This window comes from Panthera uncia (assembly GCF_023721935.1).
Source record: "Panthera uncia isolate 11264 chromosome A3 unlocalized genomic scaffold, Puncia_PCG_1.0 HiC_scaffold_11, whole genome shotgun sequence".
NCBI lineage: Eukaryota > Metazoa > Chordata > Mammalia > Carnivora > Felidae > Panthera > Panthera uncia.
In genome coordinates, this window is record NW_026057578.1 from 61,527,651 (window position 1) to 61,547,480 (window position 19,830).

General features: G+C 40.9%; 1 protein-coding gene across 2 annotated transcripts in view; it reads right to left on the reverse strand.

Moving 5' to 3' along the window:
- Positions 1 to 19,830, reverse strand: part of THADA (THADA armadillo repeat containing) — a 333,497-nt gene that overhangs the window by 65,245 nt on the left and 248,422 nt on the right. For both annotated transcript variants that reach the window (XM_049650200.1, XM_049650201.1), the window contains one exon: positions 13,685 to 13,779. In XM_049650200.1, coding sequence (XP_049506157.1) covers positions 13,685 to 13,779 — 95 coding nt within the window. The remainder of the gene's footprint in view (positions 1 to 13,684; positions 13,780 to 19,830) is intronic.

Here is a 19,830-nt window from a genome sequence, read left to right on the forward strand (position 1 = left end):
GTATATATATATTTGGGGAGAAAAGGAAACCATAGGAACTGCAACAACAACAACAAATCAACTGATTTAATAAATCTTGGCTTCTCCTTATCGAAGGGAAATTCCATTCCTGGATTTAATCCTCTGCGCCTCCCAATGCACTGTAATCCTGACCCCGGGGGCCCCTCCACTAACCAACATGTAGAATGACCTGGTGGAAGGATCTGGAGACTAACTTTGTCTTGAGAAACACCATGAACTGGTGCTGGCTGCTTATTTCTTGCCTACTTCTGTTTCCAGGTCTTTGAACCCCTTTATGCCCTGTTTACCCATCCCTTTGAAAATATTCCCTCCTTCCCTTGCCCCCAGCATATTCTCAAAGGCATGTATTTTTTTTTTTAAGCACAGAATTCCTTATCTGCTGCTGTGGAAGGAGGATGAGCTTCTGAGAATACCATCTGAAGACTATCTTGTCAACCCATGGAAATAAAAACCTAGTCCCTGTGCTTAGGGTGCTTGGGAGACTGCTCTGGGAGTGATCTCTAAAAGGATTTGGGCTAAAAATGAGCTCATCAGGCATTGGGTGGGACCAAGGTTTACTTCTGGACTCCACCCACCATCCCATCGGCCCCTGTCCAACACAAGGGGGAAGTCAGGAAATACTTGTGGATAAACACATGACAACCCAAAGACACAAACATAAAATTACTTCTGAGCAAACAGCGCTTCTGGTTCTTTGTCAGTGACTGGCTACTAAGGACAAGATTAGGAAATCAGGAATTTCCCTAGCATCACACTCTAGACATCCTTGTTTAGATCTGCCTTTTCCCCACAAAAGACCTGGGGCTTCTGTTCCACCCTTAGGCAATGAGATACAGTGTGAAATCAATTTGAAAGGAGGTAGCTAGCTGGGAAGATTCCTTTAAGTAACTGGGGCTTACCTCTGTCTTGTCTCCCGGGATAAGAGAGAAGCCAGAACCACCTATCTCAGTCCCTTGCAGGTGCCACAGTTCACAGTTCTGGGAAAAACTGACTCTAAGACTCAAGAAGTTTCTGGCACTACTGGGCTGCGGACTAACACCCACACGAATGATGCTGTGAGGTACAGCAGAGCTGGCAGATCCAACAGAGTCTATGCTATTTAGCGTGAAATCCAGCCCCATCACGGAGGGAGAAGTTAAGTACATTCTGCCAGATGAGCAACGGAGGTAAGCCTGGGAGTAAGTGTACCCGGCCATGGGACCAACAGAAGCTTTGTCTCCTGCTCTGGATGAGATGATGCATTTCTTTGTTTTTGCTATGTTTAACTGCTGATAGCTGCTTTTCTTTTCTTTCTTTTTTTTTTCCCCCCTCCCTGATAGCTGCTTTTCTTCCAACACTGGATTTTTTCCTTTCTTGGGACATAACTTTTCAAGTTTTCATATATATTTTTTTAATGTGACCTTCATCACCCCGGTCTTCAGAGCATATTAGCCCCATTGTACAGTTGAGGCATCAAGAGGTTTCAAAACAAAGTGATGCAAGTGGTTTTTGCTTCAGGCCACCAAGGTTTCACTGTTACAGGAATTGCCCTTGTGCCATAAACAACTAGAAAACTGGACAAAATGTGACAAATTACTGTTTATAAACATTAGATATGGGCAGTGTGATCCTTCAGAGACCAAACAAACAAGGTAAGCCTCACCACTGCCCCAGACTACTACCTAGAGGCAATTTCCATAGAAGGGGAGCCCCAGAGCCCAGAGATCTTGCTGAGTGGAGAAGATGAAAGCTCTGAGTTTGGGGAGGCAGCTGGAATTTGTGGGTCAGAATAGTGAAGACGAGGTATCTGTACAAAAACAAAGATCTGCAGAGGCAACCTACTGAGTCTCTGCTGAACACCGATGTGCTTGTACAAGGGGTGAAACTCCATGAGGCTGCGGAAAGAACCGTGAGAGCCATGGGCCCAACAATTCTGGAAGCTCAGCTCGGCTCCTGGTAGTTCATGCTCTCACCAGTTAGAGTAGAAAAACCTTGTAGTACATGGGGCATCAGGTAGAGACCGAGAAAGCTCTTGTTAGTGGAGCTACATTTGCATTAAACTAAAGGCTCCTCTTCAGATTGGACCGGCCAAAACAGAGCTTATTAAAAGCAAGCCCTGGGGGACCTGGGGGCTCCGTGGTTAAGCATCTGACTTCGGCTCGGGTCACGTTCTCACAGTTTGTGAGCTCATGCACCGCTCTGGGTGAGCTCCACGCCCGCTTTGGGTAAAAACACGAGTCCCATGTCTCTCTCTCTTTCTCCTTCTCTCCCTCTCTCCCTCCCCTTTGCTCACTTATGCCCTCTCTCTCTAGGAAAAAAAAAAAAAAAAAGGCAGGCCCTGGAATGGATCCAAAAGCAACCCAATGGATCCTAAGTAACAACCATATGTCAGAACAAAGTCCAACACTTTTTTTAATTTTAATTTTTTTAACTAAGTTTTATGGCCAAGTGGGGCTTGAACCCACAATCCTGAGATCAAGAGTCATAGGCATCCCTAAAATCCAACACTTTAAAGGAATAAAATAAATCCAACACTCAACAACATAAAATTAATATTGTCTGGCACCAGTAAAAAATTATATGCATGCAAAAAAATGGGAAAATATGACCCATAACTGGGAGAAATATTAATAAAAACAGACCCCAAAGTAACAATAATAATAATGGAAGTAGAAACAAGGATATGGTAACAGCTACTATAAACATGCTACATATGGGCAAGAATCTAGAGAAACATGGAAAACGAAGAGAAATATGAAAGATATTAAAAGGACACAAATCAAACTTATAGAGCTGAACAAGATAATATATGAAATAAAAAAAATACACTAGATGGAGTTAGCAGCAGATTAAAAACTGCAAAAGAAAAGACTAGTGAATTTAGAGACATGAATTAGAAGCTATCAAAAACGAAACACCGATAGAAAAAACTGCCAGGGCATCAGTGATGTGTGGGACAACTTCCAGTGACCTAATACACATCTGAGTGGAGTCCCAGAAAGAGAAGGAAAAGGGAAAGGGCTGGAAAAAATATTTGAAGAAATAATGGTGTTGGAACAATTGGCCTTTTGTATGCTAGAAATGAAAAAGAGAACTTCAACCTTATCTCATGAGATACGTGAAAATCTGGTTGATGTCAATCAAAGAGCTAAATGTAAAACCTTATATATAAAATTGTAGAAGAAAACATGAGCAAACATCTTGGTGGCTTTGGGATAGATAAAGACTTCTTTACTAGGGCACAAAAAGCATAAAACAAAGAAAAAATTGATAAATTGGACTTGATCAAGATTCAAAATGTTTGCTCTTCAAAAGACATTGTTAATGAAAAGATAAACAACAGACAGGTAGAAAATATCTATTTGTATAAAGGACTTATATTCAGAATAAAGAACTCTAAGACTCAATAAGAGAACTCAACTTAAAAAAGAAACATGCAAGAGTTTCGAATAGACATTTTACCAAAAATATACATGTATAGAAGAACGACTAGAGGGACAATAATACCAAGTCTAGGTAAGGATGTTGAACAACTAGACCTCTCATATAGTGCTGGTGGGAATGCAAAGTGGTAAGCCCCTTTGGAAGACAAGTTTGGCAGTTTCTTGTAATTCTTATCATAACCCAGTGATCACCTTCCTAGGTTTTACTTAACAGGAATAAAAACATGACCCACAGAAACACTTCTACATGAAGGCTCAGAGCCACATTCTTCACAATCTCCAAAAAGTAGAAATGCCCACATGTATTTCAACTGGTGATTTAATAAAAAAAACCATACATATAATGGAATACTACTCAGCAATAAAAAGTCATGAGTCACACCATACTAATGAAAGTAAAAAACAAAACACATGATCCATCTCAATAGATACAGAAAAAGAATTTGACAAAATCCAACACCCTTTCACAGTAAAAAGACGCAACAAACTAGAAATAAAGGAAACTTCTTCAACCTGTTAAAGGATTATCTATGAAAAACCCACAGCTGACAACATACTGACTGGTGAAGAAAGCTCTCTCCTTAAGGTCCCAAAAAGACAAGAATGTCTGTTCTTGCCATTTCCATTTAACACTGTACGGGAGGTTCTAGCCAGGGCAATTAGGCAAGAAAAATAAATAAAAGGCATCCAGATTGGAAAGGAAGAAGTAAAAACTATGTTGCACATGACATGATCTCATATATAGAAAATCCTAAGGAGCCCCCAAAAATTCTAATAAATGAGCTCAGTAAGGTTGCAGGATAAAAGATTAATATACAAATATCAACTATAGTTCCATATGGTAGCAACAAATAACCTAAAATTGAAATTATGAAAATAATTCCACCTACAACAGCATCAAAAAGAATAGCATAGGAATAAATTATTTAACAAAAGGCGTTCATGAAAGAAACGTCACTGAAAGAAATTGCTGAATATCTAAACAAATGGAAGGACACCCTGTATTCTGATCTGAATACCTGAAGACATAATATTGTTGTAATGACAACTGACCTACAGATTTAACACAATACCTATGAAAACCCTAGCTAGTCTTTCTTTCCTTTTTGCAGAAGCAGACAAACTTCCTAAAATTTTATGACAATATAAGGGACCCAGCCAAAAAACTCTCGAAACAGAAGAATAAAGTTGGAGGACTTATATTCTGATTTCAAAAGTTACCAGAAAGCAATGAAAATCAAGACAGTATAGTTCTGCCATAAGGACAGACATGTAGAACAATAGCATAGAATTGAGAGTCCAGAAATAAATTCATATATTTATGGTCAATTGATTATTTGACCAGGGTACCAGACAATTCAATGGGGGAAAGGATAATGAAAGTCTTCCAACAAATAGTGCTGGGATAAATGGATAGCCACACGCAATCCTGAGGTACGCTGGACCTGTACCTCACACCAAATACAAAAATTCACTCAAAATGTATCAGAAACCTAAATGTTAAGAGATAAAACTATATAGTCTTTAGAAGAAAGAAGAAAACATGGGTACAAATCTCTGTGACTTTGGATTTGGCAATGGTTTCTTAGATTTGATGTCAAAAGCACAAGCAACAAAAGAAAAAATAAACTAGATGTCATCAAAACTAAAAATTATACATCAAAGGACATTATCAAGAAGGTGAAAAGACAACCCACAGAACGAGAGAAAATATTTGTAAATCATATAACTGATAAGGGATTAATATCCATATATATAAAGAAGTCTTACAACTCAAGAATAAAAAGACAAATATCCCAATTTAAAAATGGGCAAATGGATGGAACTAGAGGGTATTAAGCTAAGCAAAATTAGTCAGAGAAAGACAAATATCCTATGACTTCACTCATACGAGGACTTTAAGATACAAAACAGGTGAACATAAGGGAAGGGAAGCAAAAATAATATAAAAACAGGGAGGGAGACAAAACAGAAGAGATTCATAAATATGGAGAACAAACTGAGGGTTACTGGAGGGGTTGTGGGGGGGGGATGGGCTAAATGGGGAAGGGGCACTAAGGAATCTACTGAAATCATTGTTGCACTATATGCTAACTAACTTGGATGTAAATTAAAAAAATAAATTAAATTTTAAAAAATGGGCAAAGAATCTGAATAGACATTTCCCTAAAGATGACAAACAAATGGCCAGTTAGCAGTAGAGAGTATGTTCAACATCACTAGCCTTTGATAAAGGAAATGCAAATCAAAAGCACAATGCAATATTGCTTCATGCCCACTGGGATGGCTATAATAAAAAAGATGGACGATAACAAGTGCCATCAAGGATGTGGAGAAATTGAAACCCTCATACGTTGCTGGTAGGAGGAATGTAAACTGATGCAATCTCTTTGGAAACAGTTTGCCAATTCCTCAAAAAGTTCAACTTAGAGCTGGCATACGGCCCAGCAATTCTACTCCTACATCAATACCTAAGAGAACTGAAACCATACGTCCCCACAAACACTTGTCCATGAATCATAACAGTATTGTTTATAACAGCCCAAAAATCCATCAACTAATGAATACATAAAACATGGTATACTGATCCAATGGAATACTATTCTGCCATAAAAAAGAACAGTGTTGATTTATGATCCAAGATGGATGAACCTTGAAAACATTAAGAATCCAGACACAAAAGGCCACATGCTGTATGATTCCATTTATATGAAGTGTCCAGAATAAGTTTTCAAAAACAATTTGCTTAACTAATTTAATGGACACAGATTATCTGTGATGAGGGCTGTTGGAGTGGGGCAATATAGGAACACAGAGAAAAACTGAAATCACAGATGATCTGAGACCCCAGTTGCTCATTTGAACAGTATTTTACTCTTGGGGTGGAAATGTGGGTAAGAAGGTTTCATGACATAGCTCCGTTACGGGTCTAGACACTCGGCCCAACTCACGCTACTACGAGGCTCTTAATTTTGGTCATGGAAATGGGCACTGCACCAGGAACCGGGGAAGCTTGACTATTTCACTAACTAGCCGTGTGACCTTGGGCAAGTCACTTAATTGCTATAGTTTCCGTTCCACCTACTGATTAAATGGTCTCGAAACTCTAAAATTCTAAGAACCATGGGCCTATGTACTCAGCACCAAGGCTTGGAATTAACGAGGGGTAAACACCACATGAACCTAGCAATCTAATAACACATCCTGTATTATTCTGACTTCCGAAAGGCAGCTAGAATCATCTGCTTATTTTAGGAGCTCGCTGTTGCCTGGGAAAGATACTTTTGGCAAAAGCAACCATTCAGATGACAGTTTAGTGTTTTGGAGAAAAGCAACTAATTTATTGACAACAAAGCCTGTTTTTTTTCCTTGAAATTTCATAGCTGTAGGCCCAGAAATAAAAAGTCCCCAGAAGACTTTAAAAATATGTTCTCAATTCCCTTTTATCTCCCACCCAGAGCTGAGAGAACAGCACCAACTGTGTCATATTAAACACATCTGCATCCAACACCGATAAAAGTGCATGACCAAGGGAACAGATAAGAATTGTTTTCAATTTGTTCAGATGGGATTGGTTAAATTTAACCTAATTAGACCAAATAATCAAAGCAGGTGTTTGTAAGTTGCCAATGTTTTTATACTCTGTAATTGTTTGGCTATATTTCCCAGGAACTTAAGTAAAGGAAGTTAGTATGTCATAAAAATCATTGACCTTATACTTATTCATGTCACACATATATTATTCACGTTCCAGGTGGTACAAATACAAGGCATTGTTGAATACTTGTCACAGATTTTAGCATTTGACCATCATCAACATCTAAGCTGGCCTTTGGGAGTGCTTACATTACCTAACTTCCATTATATAAATACAAGCAGTAATAAATGAGAGCCTGTCTTCTAATCTTACATTGATCTACAAAGCACATTGACTTGGCACTTAGACTACTTAGGGATTCTGACTTCACTCTCATAAGCTGGTCACTTTTAAGGCATTTAGAGGAAAAATAATAACAATAAAAGTTACATTCTAGTAACACAAAATGTTTATTGCATTTGGCGGAATGATGAGATCTGAACTATAAATCTCAACTAACAAAGGAAACACAGAACGCAGTCACCAGCAGCCTGGAATTGGGAAGTGCTTCATGTAGTGGCCGTAGGTCCACTTGTGAAGGGAAAAAGGGCAGGTGGCTGCCTGGGAGAGGTCAAGCTTTCTCTTTCTAGTAACTGCTTGTGTCCCCGGTACACTCTCATGTTATTGCATATACTGCTGGCACAGGAGAGACAGAAATGAGGCAAGAAAATCCCCATGAAAGCCTATGATCTGGAAACTCCTATAGAGGGGATCCCTCTCTAAGGCCTGGGGGTTCTACAAGAGAGGAAGAGGAATGGGAAGACAAAACAACCAACAGGGTTCTAGGGCACTCCTCCCCAAGGTAGAGATTTTCCTAATTCTGGCCCCGATTGGGCTGCGGGGCCACAGTGTCGATGCCTGGAGAGCCAGGCTCTTCTGTCTCACTACACATGAGACACTTGGCCGGTTTTCTCTGTGCCTTAGGTTTCCTCACGTCTAACACGAAGGACCACTAGTACCTCCCTTACTAATGCACACAAAATGCTTGGCACAGTGCTTGGCATGGCGGTAGGCACTCAATAGCTGTTGGTCAAAAATTATGATGATCCCGGGGCACCTGGGTGGCTCAGTCGGTTGAGCGTCTGACTTCGGCTCAAGTCATGATCTCACGGTTGAACCCGCGTCAAGCTCTGTGCTGACAGCTCGGAGCCTGGAGCCTGCTTCGGATTCTGTGTCTCCCCCTCTCTCTACCCCTCCCCCGCTCACGCTCTGTGTCTCTCTGTCTCTCAATAATAAATACATGTTAAAAAATTTTTTTTTTTAAAATTACGATGATCCCTATAAGGAAGAGCGTATTGAAAATGCTTCCTGAGGACAAGAGTATGCCGGATATCCTATATACATTTCAGGGGAAGGGAAACAGCCTTTTGAGATCACTTATACTCTGTGGAAGGAGGATGGAAAATGTCCAACCTGAGAAGGAAAAACTGAAGGTGGGTTTCCAGTGAGAATGAAAGCTCTGTCTCCCATCCCTGCCCAGGCCTGCAAGGCAACCCCGAAGTGCTTGTGGCAGTTAGTCCTCTTCTTCCTCACCCCCCAGCTCCAACTGGAGACTATAATTTTCTTTCTAGCAGGAAACTGATGCATACGAATGATGACAGATGGATTCAGAAGAGGAAAAAGAATACAGGGGACAGAGCGTCCTTGTGGGTTTAAATCACGTTAGAACTCAAAACAAAACCCCCAGATCTGGAATTTTTAAAACCTAGTTAATGGCTGAGGAAACCTCAAAGGCTGGGGAAGCATGAAGATAAAAGTCTGAATCACACAAAACACATCATTATCTTAAGCTTTTCTAATCGTCTTCTCTGCCTTTCCCCCTCACTGTTTTTCTCATTGTTTATGCCCCAGCCCCTCAATGTGGTTCTGAGACACTTTAGAGATAGAAATAGCTTTCCAAGGTCACGTACAGAATAGTGTTTGAGAGGAGATGGACAGACCCTCCTCCAACCAAAAAAAGTTTCCCTGAAACTGATACTACTTCACTTCTTTCGGAATAATTAAGCACTTTCAAGATTCAGTTAGATTCATTTACTGCTGAAATGCAAGTACATACACCCATATGAATAAAACAGAATCATGGTGTATAAGATTCATAAAATGGAAAATAAGAGAAAGAAACTCCCATGATGGCGCCATTCTAAGACAAGTGTTTTGAAGCACTGTACTGCCTTTAACTTCAGTCTGGTTCTCTGCTCCCCACTCCCACCTCCTAGACCCCCAGTGCCGATGATCACAAGGTCTGGACAAATCCCCCTGACATTCCATTAATGGATTTTCAGTTACATTCTTTTTCAGCGACAATAGGAACTTGGTTCATAAGGGTCCTAAGAATTCTATGAGGACGAGGGCAAAGAAGGAAATGTCTCCTTGTCTTAAAAAACCACACAATGCCACTCTCTGTCTTACGTCCTTCAATAATCTCCTTTTGTCTACAGGGTCAAGTCCAAGCTCCTCAGACTGGCCTACGAGGTCCTTCGTGATTGAGTTCCTGCCTCTGCAGCCTCCCTTCCAGTCACACCTGCCCGGTCTTGAACTGATACTCTGGTCATTGTCCTAGCTCTTGGAAGGCTGTGCTGACTCGTGTCTCTGTGGCTTTGGCCATGGTCTTCCTTCTGTCTATAATGCCCACCTTTACCTTGACCATGCGGTTAATCTCTACTCACCCTCAAAATTCAGCTCAACTGAAGTCTCCCCGCCTTCCCAAGAAAAAAATGACCTTCCAGGGGCGCCTGGGTAGCTCAGCTGGTTGAGTGTCCGACTCTTGATTTAGGTCATGATCTCACAGTTCGTGGGATCGAGTCCCATGTCAGGCTCTGTGCTGCCAGCATGGAGCCTGCTTGGGATTCTCTCTCTCCCTCTCTCTCTCTTTCTCTCTCTCTCTCTCAAGCCCCACTTGTGTGTGCGTGCTCTCTCTCTCAAAATAAATTTAAAAGCTTAAAAAAAAAAAAGACTTTCCATTCTTTGGTGCTTCCAATGTATCCCACACACACTTCCTTTGTAATACCTGCAAACCCTACTGTGCCTACTTACAAGCCCAAATCATACAGGTGCTCAATGAGTCTGATGCCAACATGTCATTTCTGATGAATAAAGAAGTAAATGAACAACAACAAAAAACGACCCTTTTTTTGAATCAGTCAGAGGGGCAGGAGCATCCTTAATCAAGTGGATTTCCTGACATTCTGTCCCAGGTATGCCATGCTTCAGTATTTTTCTAGGAAAGCAGGCATTTCTTCTTTCCCAAAGATGTTTAAAATAAGAGGAGAGCTGTGAATGTGAGGGGCTGCAGGGTACTGGATTAGATGCATGTTTCTAGCTAGTGATAATGATGATAATAATATTAACAGTAGCTAATATTTATTGAGCACTTATTCTGTGTGATGCAAAGCACATTCTATACATAGGAATTTACATATATTAGTTGAAAACCAGTCTAAGATATAGATCCTGTTATCACCCCCAATTACAATTGAGAAAAACTGTCTCAGAGAGGTTCATTGACTTGCCTAAGGTCACAAAACTAGTAAATGGCAGACCTGGGATTCAAATCCAGGGATATGGCTTCAGAGCCTAAATGATATACTCCCTTACTCTCAGCTTCGTGAGCTAATAATGGGGGTAGATATGCACACATTTACAAACATACACATGATATAAACATAACATTTGAATCAGAAAATAAATTTACATCTGACTGATGCATGAATTTAAATAAGACTTTGTATCTTGATGACAATTGTTACTATTCTAAAAACTGAGGAAAACTCTGCATTTCTATCAGTTAATAACAAACCCTCATAGTTAGGGCCTGCTATGTACTTAGCTGGGGGACAAGGAATCTACAGCACGATCCATTCTTTCAAGTTACTTGCAAGGTAACACTATAATGTCATGACATTATTTCAAAATCATATTGTAGTCTACTCATCCAAATAAGTGATCATCTTGTTTGGTGATATATTTAGCTGTTGCTCAAACTGCCTTTGGAAACAATTTATGAAACACATAAGAATAGATTTCATTACTTTAAGCTCATAGTTTGTTTTTCTTATTTTTTTTTTTTTTAATTTTTTTTAACGTTTTATTTATTTTTGAGACAGAGAGAGACAGAGCATGAACAGGGGAGGGTCAGCGAGAGGGAGACACAGAATCTGAAACAGGCTCCAGGCTCTGAGCTGTCAGCACAGAGCCTGACGCGGGGCTCAAACTCACGGACCGCGAGATCATGACCTGAGCCGAAGTCGGCCGCCAACCGACTGAGCCACCCAGGCACCCCTCATAGTTTGTTTTTATCCTGAACAGTGCCATCCACTTTAATTGCCATCACATTTGACATTTGGTTAGTTCTAAAAATCTAGTTCCATCCTCAAAGAAGGAAAATTTGTTAGTACTATTTGTGTGAATGTACTATAAGATTACATACATTCATACAGATAGACACAGACATGCACACGCATCTGTGGCTTATGTGGGCAAACACCAAAGGACTGGATAAAATCCTTACTTGTCTGTTAGGAATATAACATGAGCCATATATATAATTTTTTATGTTCCAGCAGCTACATTTTTTAAAGTAAAAGGAAACAGGTGAAATTAATTTTAACAATACATTTTATTTAGCCCAATATATCAAAAATATTATCATTCCAACATGTAACCAATATAAAAAAATTAACGAGAAATTTTACATTCTTTTTTTCATACTAACTCTTTGAAATGTGGTGTGTATTTTATTCTTACAAAACATTCCAATTTGGATGGACCACATCTCAAGTGCTCAGGAGTCCTGCCATATTGGGCAGTGCAGGATAAAACAGTTAGGGCTATGGCTTTCAGAACAGAATAAGGGCAAGAGTACCCACCCCCACGCATCTTACTCTGCAAAGTACCTGAAGAGGGATGATGCATCGATCCAAGTGCAATACTGTTGAGTAATAAACCACAGCTTGTGACCACATTTAACTGGGGTACAAATTCCAAATACTGCAAGACTTTGGAGGGAAGGATGGCTCAAAAAAGGCCAATGTCATCTTCCTGAAGGAGACCAGCCATCAATAAAGGGTGGGTGGTTGGAGAACAGAGTAGGGAATTCCAAAACATTCAAGGAATGTCCCTCCGGACAAGGAATAAAGGTACTAATACATCAAGAAAAACTTAGTCCAAATAAACTGATGATTACAGTCAACCACTCTAACGACTGGACTTGTTAGTCGTGAGCAACTCTTTCACCGCCAAAGTCCTTTAGCTACTAAGCAGAGAAGTATTATAAAGCTATATGGAATTTGGAACTGAAATATAAAAATAGAGGAAACCCAAAAACAACTTATTTGGTAACACCCAATTTATAATCTCTGCACCCTAGTTCAAGTGTAAAATATGGTGGCGCAACCCTGGGATTTCCTACAGCGAAGGTGATCTATAACTTATTGTGCAAACCGGGACACTTGTAAGAGTAAAGGGGGGCACCATTAATAATTATGCTGGGACAAGAGGCATAAAGTAGGCCCGTTTTACAACTATAAAACTATATGATCCTATTCTACCAAACGGATACAACAGCTCCCCCTGTGCAGGGATGTGGAGCTGATGAAAGCCCAGGCAGGTTCTTCTTACCTCTGCATGGCCACAGGGGCTTTGTGGGCTAATATACATTGATCTGGGTGAGATGGTTTCGCACCTCCCCCTCAAAGCAATTTAAATTGGTTTGAATTTGGGAACAGGCTTCCATATGGACAGAGCCGGACTCTGACAGCCTGAATATATTTACTGAAGACAAGAAATCATTGACAGACTAAATGTAACAGAGGAAAAGCCTGGCCTGCTTGTACTCAGAATGTGACTTTGTAATTGTAGCCTCTTTTAGACAGGCCTAATCAATTAGAAGAGGCTGATTTTAACCAGTTGCAGGCTCATTACCCTGCATTCCAGTTTGTGTTGATGAAAATCAGTTTCAGTCTGTGGCCTGGAACTCATGTACAGCACTTCCTGCAGCCTCTTATATAAACACATCAAAAAAAAAATTTTTTTTTTTAATTTGGAGTTGCCCTTCTCCATTTTAAGAAAACCACTCTGTGAATCATGATTAAAATAGAACAATTGTAATGTGGATCTGGGGCCCCATACCAGGAAACATACTTGACCAAGGAACATACCTCAAGGCAGAGCTTAAAGCAGTGAAGGGCAAATTTGAGACAGAGTCTCAGGTATGCAGGCTCCAGGATCAAATGAGCCCAGCTCAGTAAGGTCCACAGAATGGAGCAGAATGGACTCTCAGTTACTGAAAATGACAAACTACCAAAGAAAATGCATGGAAGAGGAAAAAAAGCCAAGGTGTCTGAAATACAGAGGGCATCTGAGTAGAGTCCAAGCTCTTTCCTGAATGATCAAATTGAAAATAAATAGCAAACTTCCAACTAAACAAGGACAGGTTTCCTTGAGAAGCTTCTATGAGGTAGCCGTATGACGCTATGCTTAATTTTGATGTGTGGTTAGTTTTACAAAAGTAGAAGCTGGGGGAGTGTGTGGTACAACCACTCGAAACCCCACCTGTATTTCAAAGATCCGTAATTGTTCCAAAATATGATGTAACTATGAATCATACCTGGCTGGTTGCCTTTTGTGGGTTTGTCAAGGCAGCGAGTCAACAGGAAGAGAATATCAATATATACAGCTCTGGTCACCAAACATGGATTTTGCCTAGAAAGGTAAAGAACAGCAGATAAATTGATATTTTCTCTCCCTGAGGCTTGGGTCACAGAAGAGAAAAAGGTATTTTGTAACAGGCATATCATGAGGCTTACGGAGTTACGGTGAATGCTAAAAAAGACAGATAATCACCAACGGTGAAGAGACGTCAGTAAGTCAAGTGAGGAAATGAAATCCTAGAGCATATGGTGGAGGTTGGGGATACACAAGTAAAGAACAGATAAAACTCTATGCTCTGGTTCCAAATAAAACAAACTGAAAACAAACAAAAACCAATATCCTATCCTAGTTATTTGAAAACAAGGAGGGGCGCCTGGGTGGCGCAGTCGGTTAAGCGTCCGACTTCAGCCAGGTCACGATCTCGCGGTCCGTGAGTTCGAGCCCCGCGTCAGGCTCTGGGCTGACGGCTCGGAGCCTGGAGCCTGTTTCCGATTCTGTGTCTCCCTCTCTCTCTGCCCCTCCCCCGTTCATGCTCTGTCTCTCTCTGTCCCAAAAATAAATAAAAAAAAAAAAGTTGGAAAAAAAAATTAATAAAAAAAAAAAAAAAGAAAACAAGGAGATTGGCAGAGGGAATTATATTCTATTATTTTCCTCTTAAGTGGACAGATCTGGGGGAAAATCATTGGTTACGAGTATCACTGACTTAGCATTTTGGAGAAGGAGAACTGCAATCACATAGGACAAACCATACCTATGGACTTAAAATAACCGGCTGAAAAACAAACACACAGAAGGGCTAACAAACACTGCAACAGACATTCCTTTCCCAATAAATGGAATTTTTTCTTCTTTCAATATGTGGAGTTCACTTTACTCTTTGAATCACATGCTGGAAAAAAGTGGGCCTGGATTTAGGGGTCTGGATTAAAAAAAAAAAAGGAAAAATGAAGACTTTCTTTTGAGAACAGTGCTGAAGGTCCCCTGGCTCTGAGCCTCAGTTCAGACTGACCATGAAAAGGGCCCCAACCTCCTTGGTGTACTAATAATTCAGCCTAAGTAGTAAAAACAGTAGGGACAGGGGCGCCTGGGTGGCTCAGTTGGTTGAGCGTCCGACTTCAGCTCAGGTCACGATCTTGTGGTCTATGAGTTCGAGCCCCGCATTGGGCTCTGGGCTGATGGCTCAGAGCCTGGAGCCTACTTCCGATTCTGTGTCTCCCTCTCTCTCTGCCCCTCCCCTGTTCATGCTCTGTCTCTCTCTGTCTCAAAAATAAATAAATGTTAAAAAAAAAAAAAACAGTAGGGACAGATCTGGGTTTGAATCCTGGCTTTGCTGCTTACTCCTGTGACCTGAATCACATTCCTGACCTGTACAATGGGAACCCTAATCACCACAAAGTGAGTCACTGTGAGCTTCCGAGGTGGCACAGCGACCAGAACACTGCCTCGCAGCCTGGTCATGGCACATGCTCCATCGGTGCTTGTTCCCGCCTGGTTCTGCTCCCAACCTAAGATCATGGGATGGCACAGGGATGCTGCCAGTGAGATTCCATACACTTGGCCCCTAAACCCATCCGTCTCATTCCCTGCATTTTAACAGTTTTACCATTTCCCTACTCTGTCCCAAAATGCCCGTATTCTAGGCTGGCAGATGGAAAGCAAGTCAGATACTTATGATTTAAAACAAAACTATCTTGTGTCAAGGTCTCTCTGTTGCTGACCTGCCTCATTTCTGTCCTACTGACTTGCTTCCTCTATAGTAACTGCTCGCTCTGACTCTTACCCTACCATGACCCGTGGCTTATATGTATACCCTACATTTGGCCTAATTTCATACCTGCACCTAGCTACTTTTTTTAATGAGCTTTAAAAAATAGGTAACATGTGCACGTGGCATAAAAATAATTCAGCATAAAAGGGCATGTGGTGAAAATTAAGTTCTTTTCCAACCACTGCCCTCTACTCATATTTTGCTCCTTGGAGTCAACCACTATTACTAATTTTCAGTATGTCCTTGCAGGGACATTCTGTTCATTTATAAGCATCTATCTATAGTTACCCACTTGTTTATTTTTTACAGAAATAGTGGTTTACTATATGCTAAGTTCTAGGCATTACTTTTTTTCACTTCTATATTTTGGATATCATTCCATTAAAAACAGAGATTTGCCTCATTTTTTAAATGGTTGTAGACTGCTCCCTGTCAGAGGTACCAATCCCCTTTTGGAATAACGCAGATTGTTGAAGATACTTGGCTAAAAACAAGGAAGAATATATACGTACATCAATTTTGTAAATATAAATCAGTACTCAGGGGAGAAATTCCTAGAAGCTGAATAGATCAATCAAGGTATTTGCACATTTAAAATTTTGATGGATTTTGACAAGATGCTCTCCAAAAAGATTATACCAATTTACACTTTCACCAACAGCATGTAAGAATTCTAGTCTCCCACAACCTGACCAACACAGTGCACTATTAAACTTTTTGACTTTTGCCAGGGTGAAAAACAAGATCTCATCATTTGAAGTTGCAATTATTTTCTTATAAGTGAGATTGGTCATGGCACATGCTCCATCGGTGCATGGGATGGATGGTTGTACAATGACCTGTACAATTTTACAGGTCACTTTTTATACTTTACACTTTTATATAAATTTTATATAAAATTTTTTAATTTTCCCACATTTTCTTATAGTACTTTACGGTTCCATTTTTTGTTGTCGTTGCTTAAAACTTTTATCTTTTTGGAATTTTTCTCCCTAATCCTCCCCCTATCTTTTTTGTTTCTATCTCATTTTCCCCAGTTCTCTTAATTCTAATTTCCTGTCTTTATTCTTCTACTCCCTGTGAAAGGCCCAGCTTATGAAAACTTCTTTGATGGTATAATTTGCAATTCTAGTGTTGCCACTGTTTAACAGGTAGGACTTCCCTCTGCCACAAAAAGGGGCACTGAAGAAAGAAAGTGAGAAGAGCCAATGCTGGGGTTAATGAATCATTAGATAGGTAGCACAGGGCTGAGTAAGTGGCCTGCAGGTAGCAGATGGAATCCCCTCAAAGCACTAGCTTTGAGCTAAGTCCTGGGAAGTGAGGTACATGAGATGATTTCTGACCTCAGAGAATTCTGTCCAGTTATGGAGGCAAAAATAACGGCAAACTTTGGGACAGGATGTAAGGAGTTAAGAGAAAGAACATCAAGGTGGACTGGAGAAATGAAAAAGGTTTATGAAGATGTAATTCCAACCGGGCTGTGAATGATGGGAAGAATTTAACTAGGCAAAGTTGACAGGGAAGGGCATTCTAAGAGGCGGCAACAGACGTGGGAAGGAATTAGTCTGGCTTGTCCACAGACCTGGGAAGATCAGGGTGGGAAGATTAGAGAATGTGCTGAAAAGTAGGAACAAGAATAAGGCAGGCTGGGCTTTCAGGACACAGGATACTTCATTCCAACTGAGTGCTTCTTAGTATAAAAATGCACTGCCTGTTCCCATATGGCCTTAGAGTCATAGCTTTTCATCCTGGATGTTTTCCTGTTGGTGGAGCCATACAGAACCATAAAGGGAAATTTCTGGAAAGCTGGTTTGATTTTCAACTCTGATGAGGAGCCTAGTTTCCATGATATTTTTAGCTAAGTTAATGTATTTTTTTTAAATTTCTAAATGAATAGAGGAAAGGTAGGCAGTCTTTAGGGCTCCATGCCTGGTTGAAGTGCTCTGTATCTTTTTTGGACCTGGCACCGGTTGTCGACCTTGCTGGACTCTTGGGACACTTCCGGGACCACTCTGCCCCCATAACAGAGAGGCTCTGGGCCAGGTCTGACACAGTCAATGAGACTGTGGGGGACTCCCTCAAATGCTGCTGCTTTGGATTCCAGGAAACAGAGGGTCGGGGCCACAAAGGAGTCCATCCTTGGCTTTTCCTCTGAGACAGAATCAGAGAAAAATTCTGGCTTAGAGTCCACTGTTCTTGGCTCTACCCTCAAGGATAGCCATGGCCACAGCCTCAGCCACAATCACAGCCACATAATATCCCTGTCTGGAGTTAGAGTTGGGCCTCACTCTGAACTGGCTTCTAGGTCAGGAAAATAATTGTGTTGTCTTTCTCTTTCTCTCACTATTACTTGGTATTTATTCGGACTTGGGAATGGTACACTGTGAGTTCAGGGTGAGCCAGAGGTTTGTTCTCGGTCTGTGAAGCCACTTTGATTATGGGAATAAAATCCCAGGGAACAGCAAGCCAGCTGGACAGGAAACCAACCCACAGGGTTTTGGTGGGCTTGGGGATTTTTTTCTACTCCCAAATGGAAAAATCCTGGCATGGGGTATGGTATAATAGAGATTTAGAGTGTTCAAAAAAAAAAAAAATCAGAAATGGTCAGGGTCTAACAGATGGGCTGAAAGACGGCAGAACGGAGGCTGTGGAAGGAGCAGCAGGACCCGGGTACTAGGAGGACCAAGTTTACATATATAAAATCGAACAAAGGGCTTGTTAAGAATCTCACTTTCTTCTATTTTTTTAAACATTTGTCCCTTGACAAATAACCACCTGAGAACCTGATTAATCCGTTTCTGCCTTGGGAAATCTCTGCACTTCATTAAACCTCCTGCCCTCTCTCCTGGAAATTGGGGGGAGGCAGAACGCAGGGCGGAGAGAGTAGGGCTCCCCAGACACGTCCACAATGGCCCCAGTGTCTAGAGGACAGCAGGAGTTCCTGGGAAGTCTGAGATAAATTATTCACTTCTCCTGTCCCTTCCGGAATCCCGGTGGCTACAGAGGTTCTTAACTGAGGCCCATTCATTCGGAAAACATTAACTGACAGGCTACTGAGAGCTCTCAGTAGTGCCAGGGTTTGGAAATATGAAGATAAAATGATTGAGTGACATAGTCACTGCCCTCAAGGAACTTAGAGTCCTGAATAGTGTTCTAAATTGTAGGTTATGACCCATTTTGTTGATTATGAAATCAACATTCATATGAGTGGTGACCAGCATAACAGAGAGAAAAGAAGGGAGGGGAAGGAGAAGAGGAAGGAGGGAAGGGAAACAGAGAGGATTTGGGGCAACAGAGGCAGGGAGAGGAGGAGGATAAGAGGGACAGAGAGGGAGGAAAAGAAGAAGGGAAGGAGGGAGGGAGGGAAAGGGAGGAGGAAAATATAATCAGAGTTCATCAAGGTGTACTATTTCCTTCACTTGTTTCCATAAAGTCCTTGCCCAGGATCAGTTTTTAATAAATTACCTTTGGTGTTAGAAGTCAATAATTTATGAAATGCAGTTATTTTAAATAAAAACATTGATTGATTTGTTCTCCTTTTTTCCCTTCCAGGTAATAAACCACCCCACATTATACTGAATGGATTCAACAGGGTTATGCTTGGTATCCAAAGTGATGGTGGATATGTTGAAAGCAAACATTCCTGAAACTAAATATGCTACAACTTGAATAAATTTCCTCTCTGTTGCATTTTTTTTTAACAGACTGTTCATGTCTTATATAAATATTATCATAATCTCAAACTATGCAAGAATTCATGTGTGTATACATGTATACACACATAGACACAGCACACATACACATTAGGTCATATGTAAAATTATCTGTTTCAAGTGATTGTCAAAAAATCTTGAAAGCCACTAGTTTAATGAAAGCAACCAATCATATTAGAGTATGAGGGGTGGCCCAAAAGAAGGGTTTGACAGAGTAAAAATTAAGGATGGTTGAAGAGGGACCTGCCTAGTCCTCCTGGGTGAGTCAGGAAGTGACTTGGTAAAAAGCTGGAGAATGAGAAGTCTGGGATACAGAACATGGGCAGAGTGACCCCAGCAGAAGAAGCAGCATGTCCAAAGACACATGACATGTTTGGAGAATAATGAGAAATGCAAAGGAGACATGGGAGGGGAAGACAACAGGAAATCATAGAGGATGAGTGAAACACCCAATGGGAGAGCTTAGGAGTGACCTTTCAGAACTCAAAAGCCCCAAAGGGTTGAAGCTGCCAGTGGGACCCCACCAGCCCAATCCATGCTGGAAAGCTGAGATCCCCACTCACTAGTGTGAAGCTTTGGTGGGCCCCCTAGAAGGGACAGACAGTTCACTTTGGGCATACT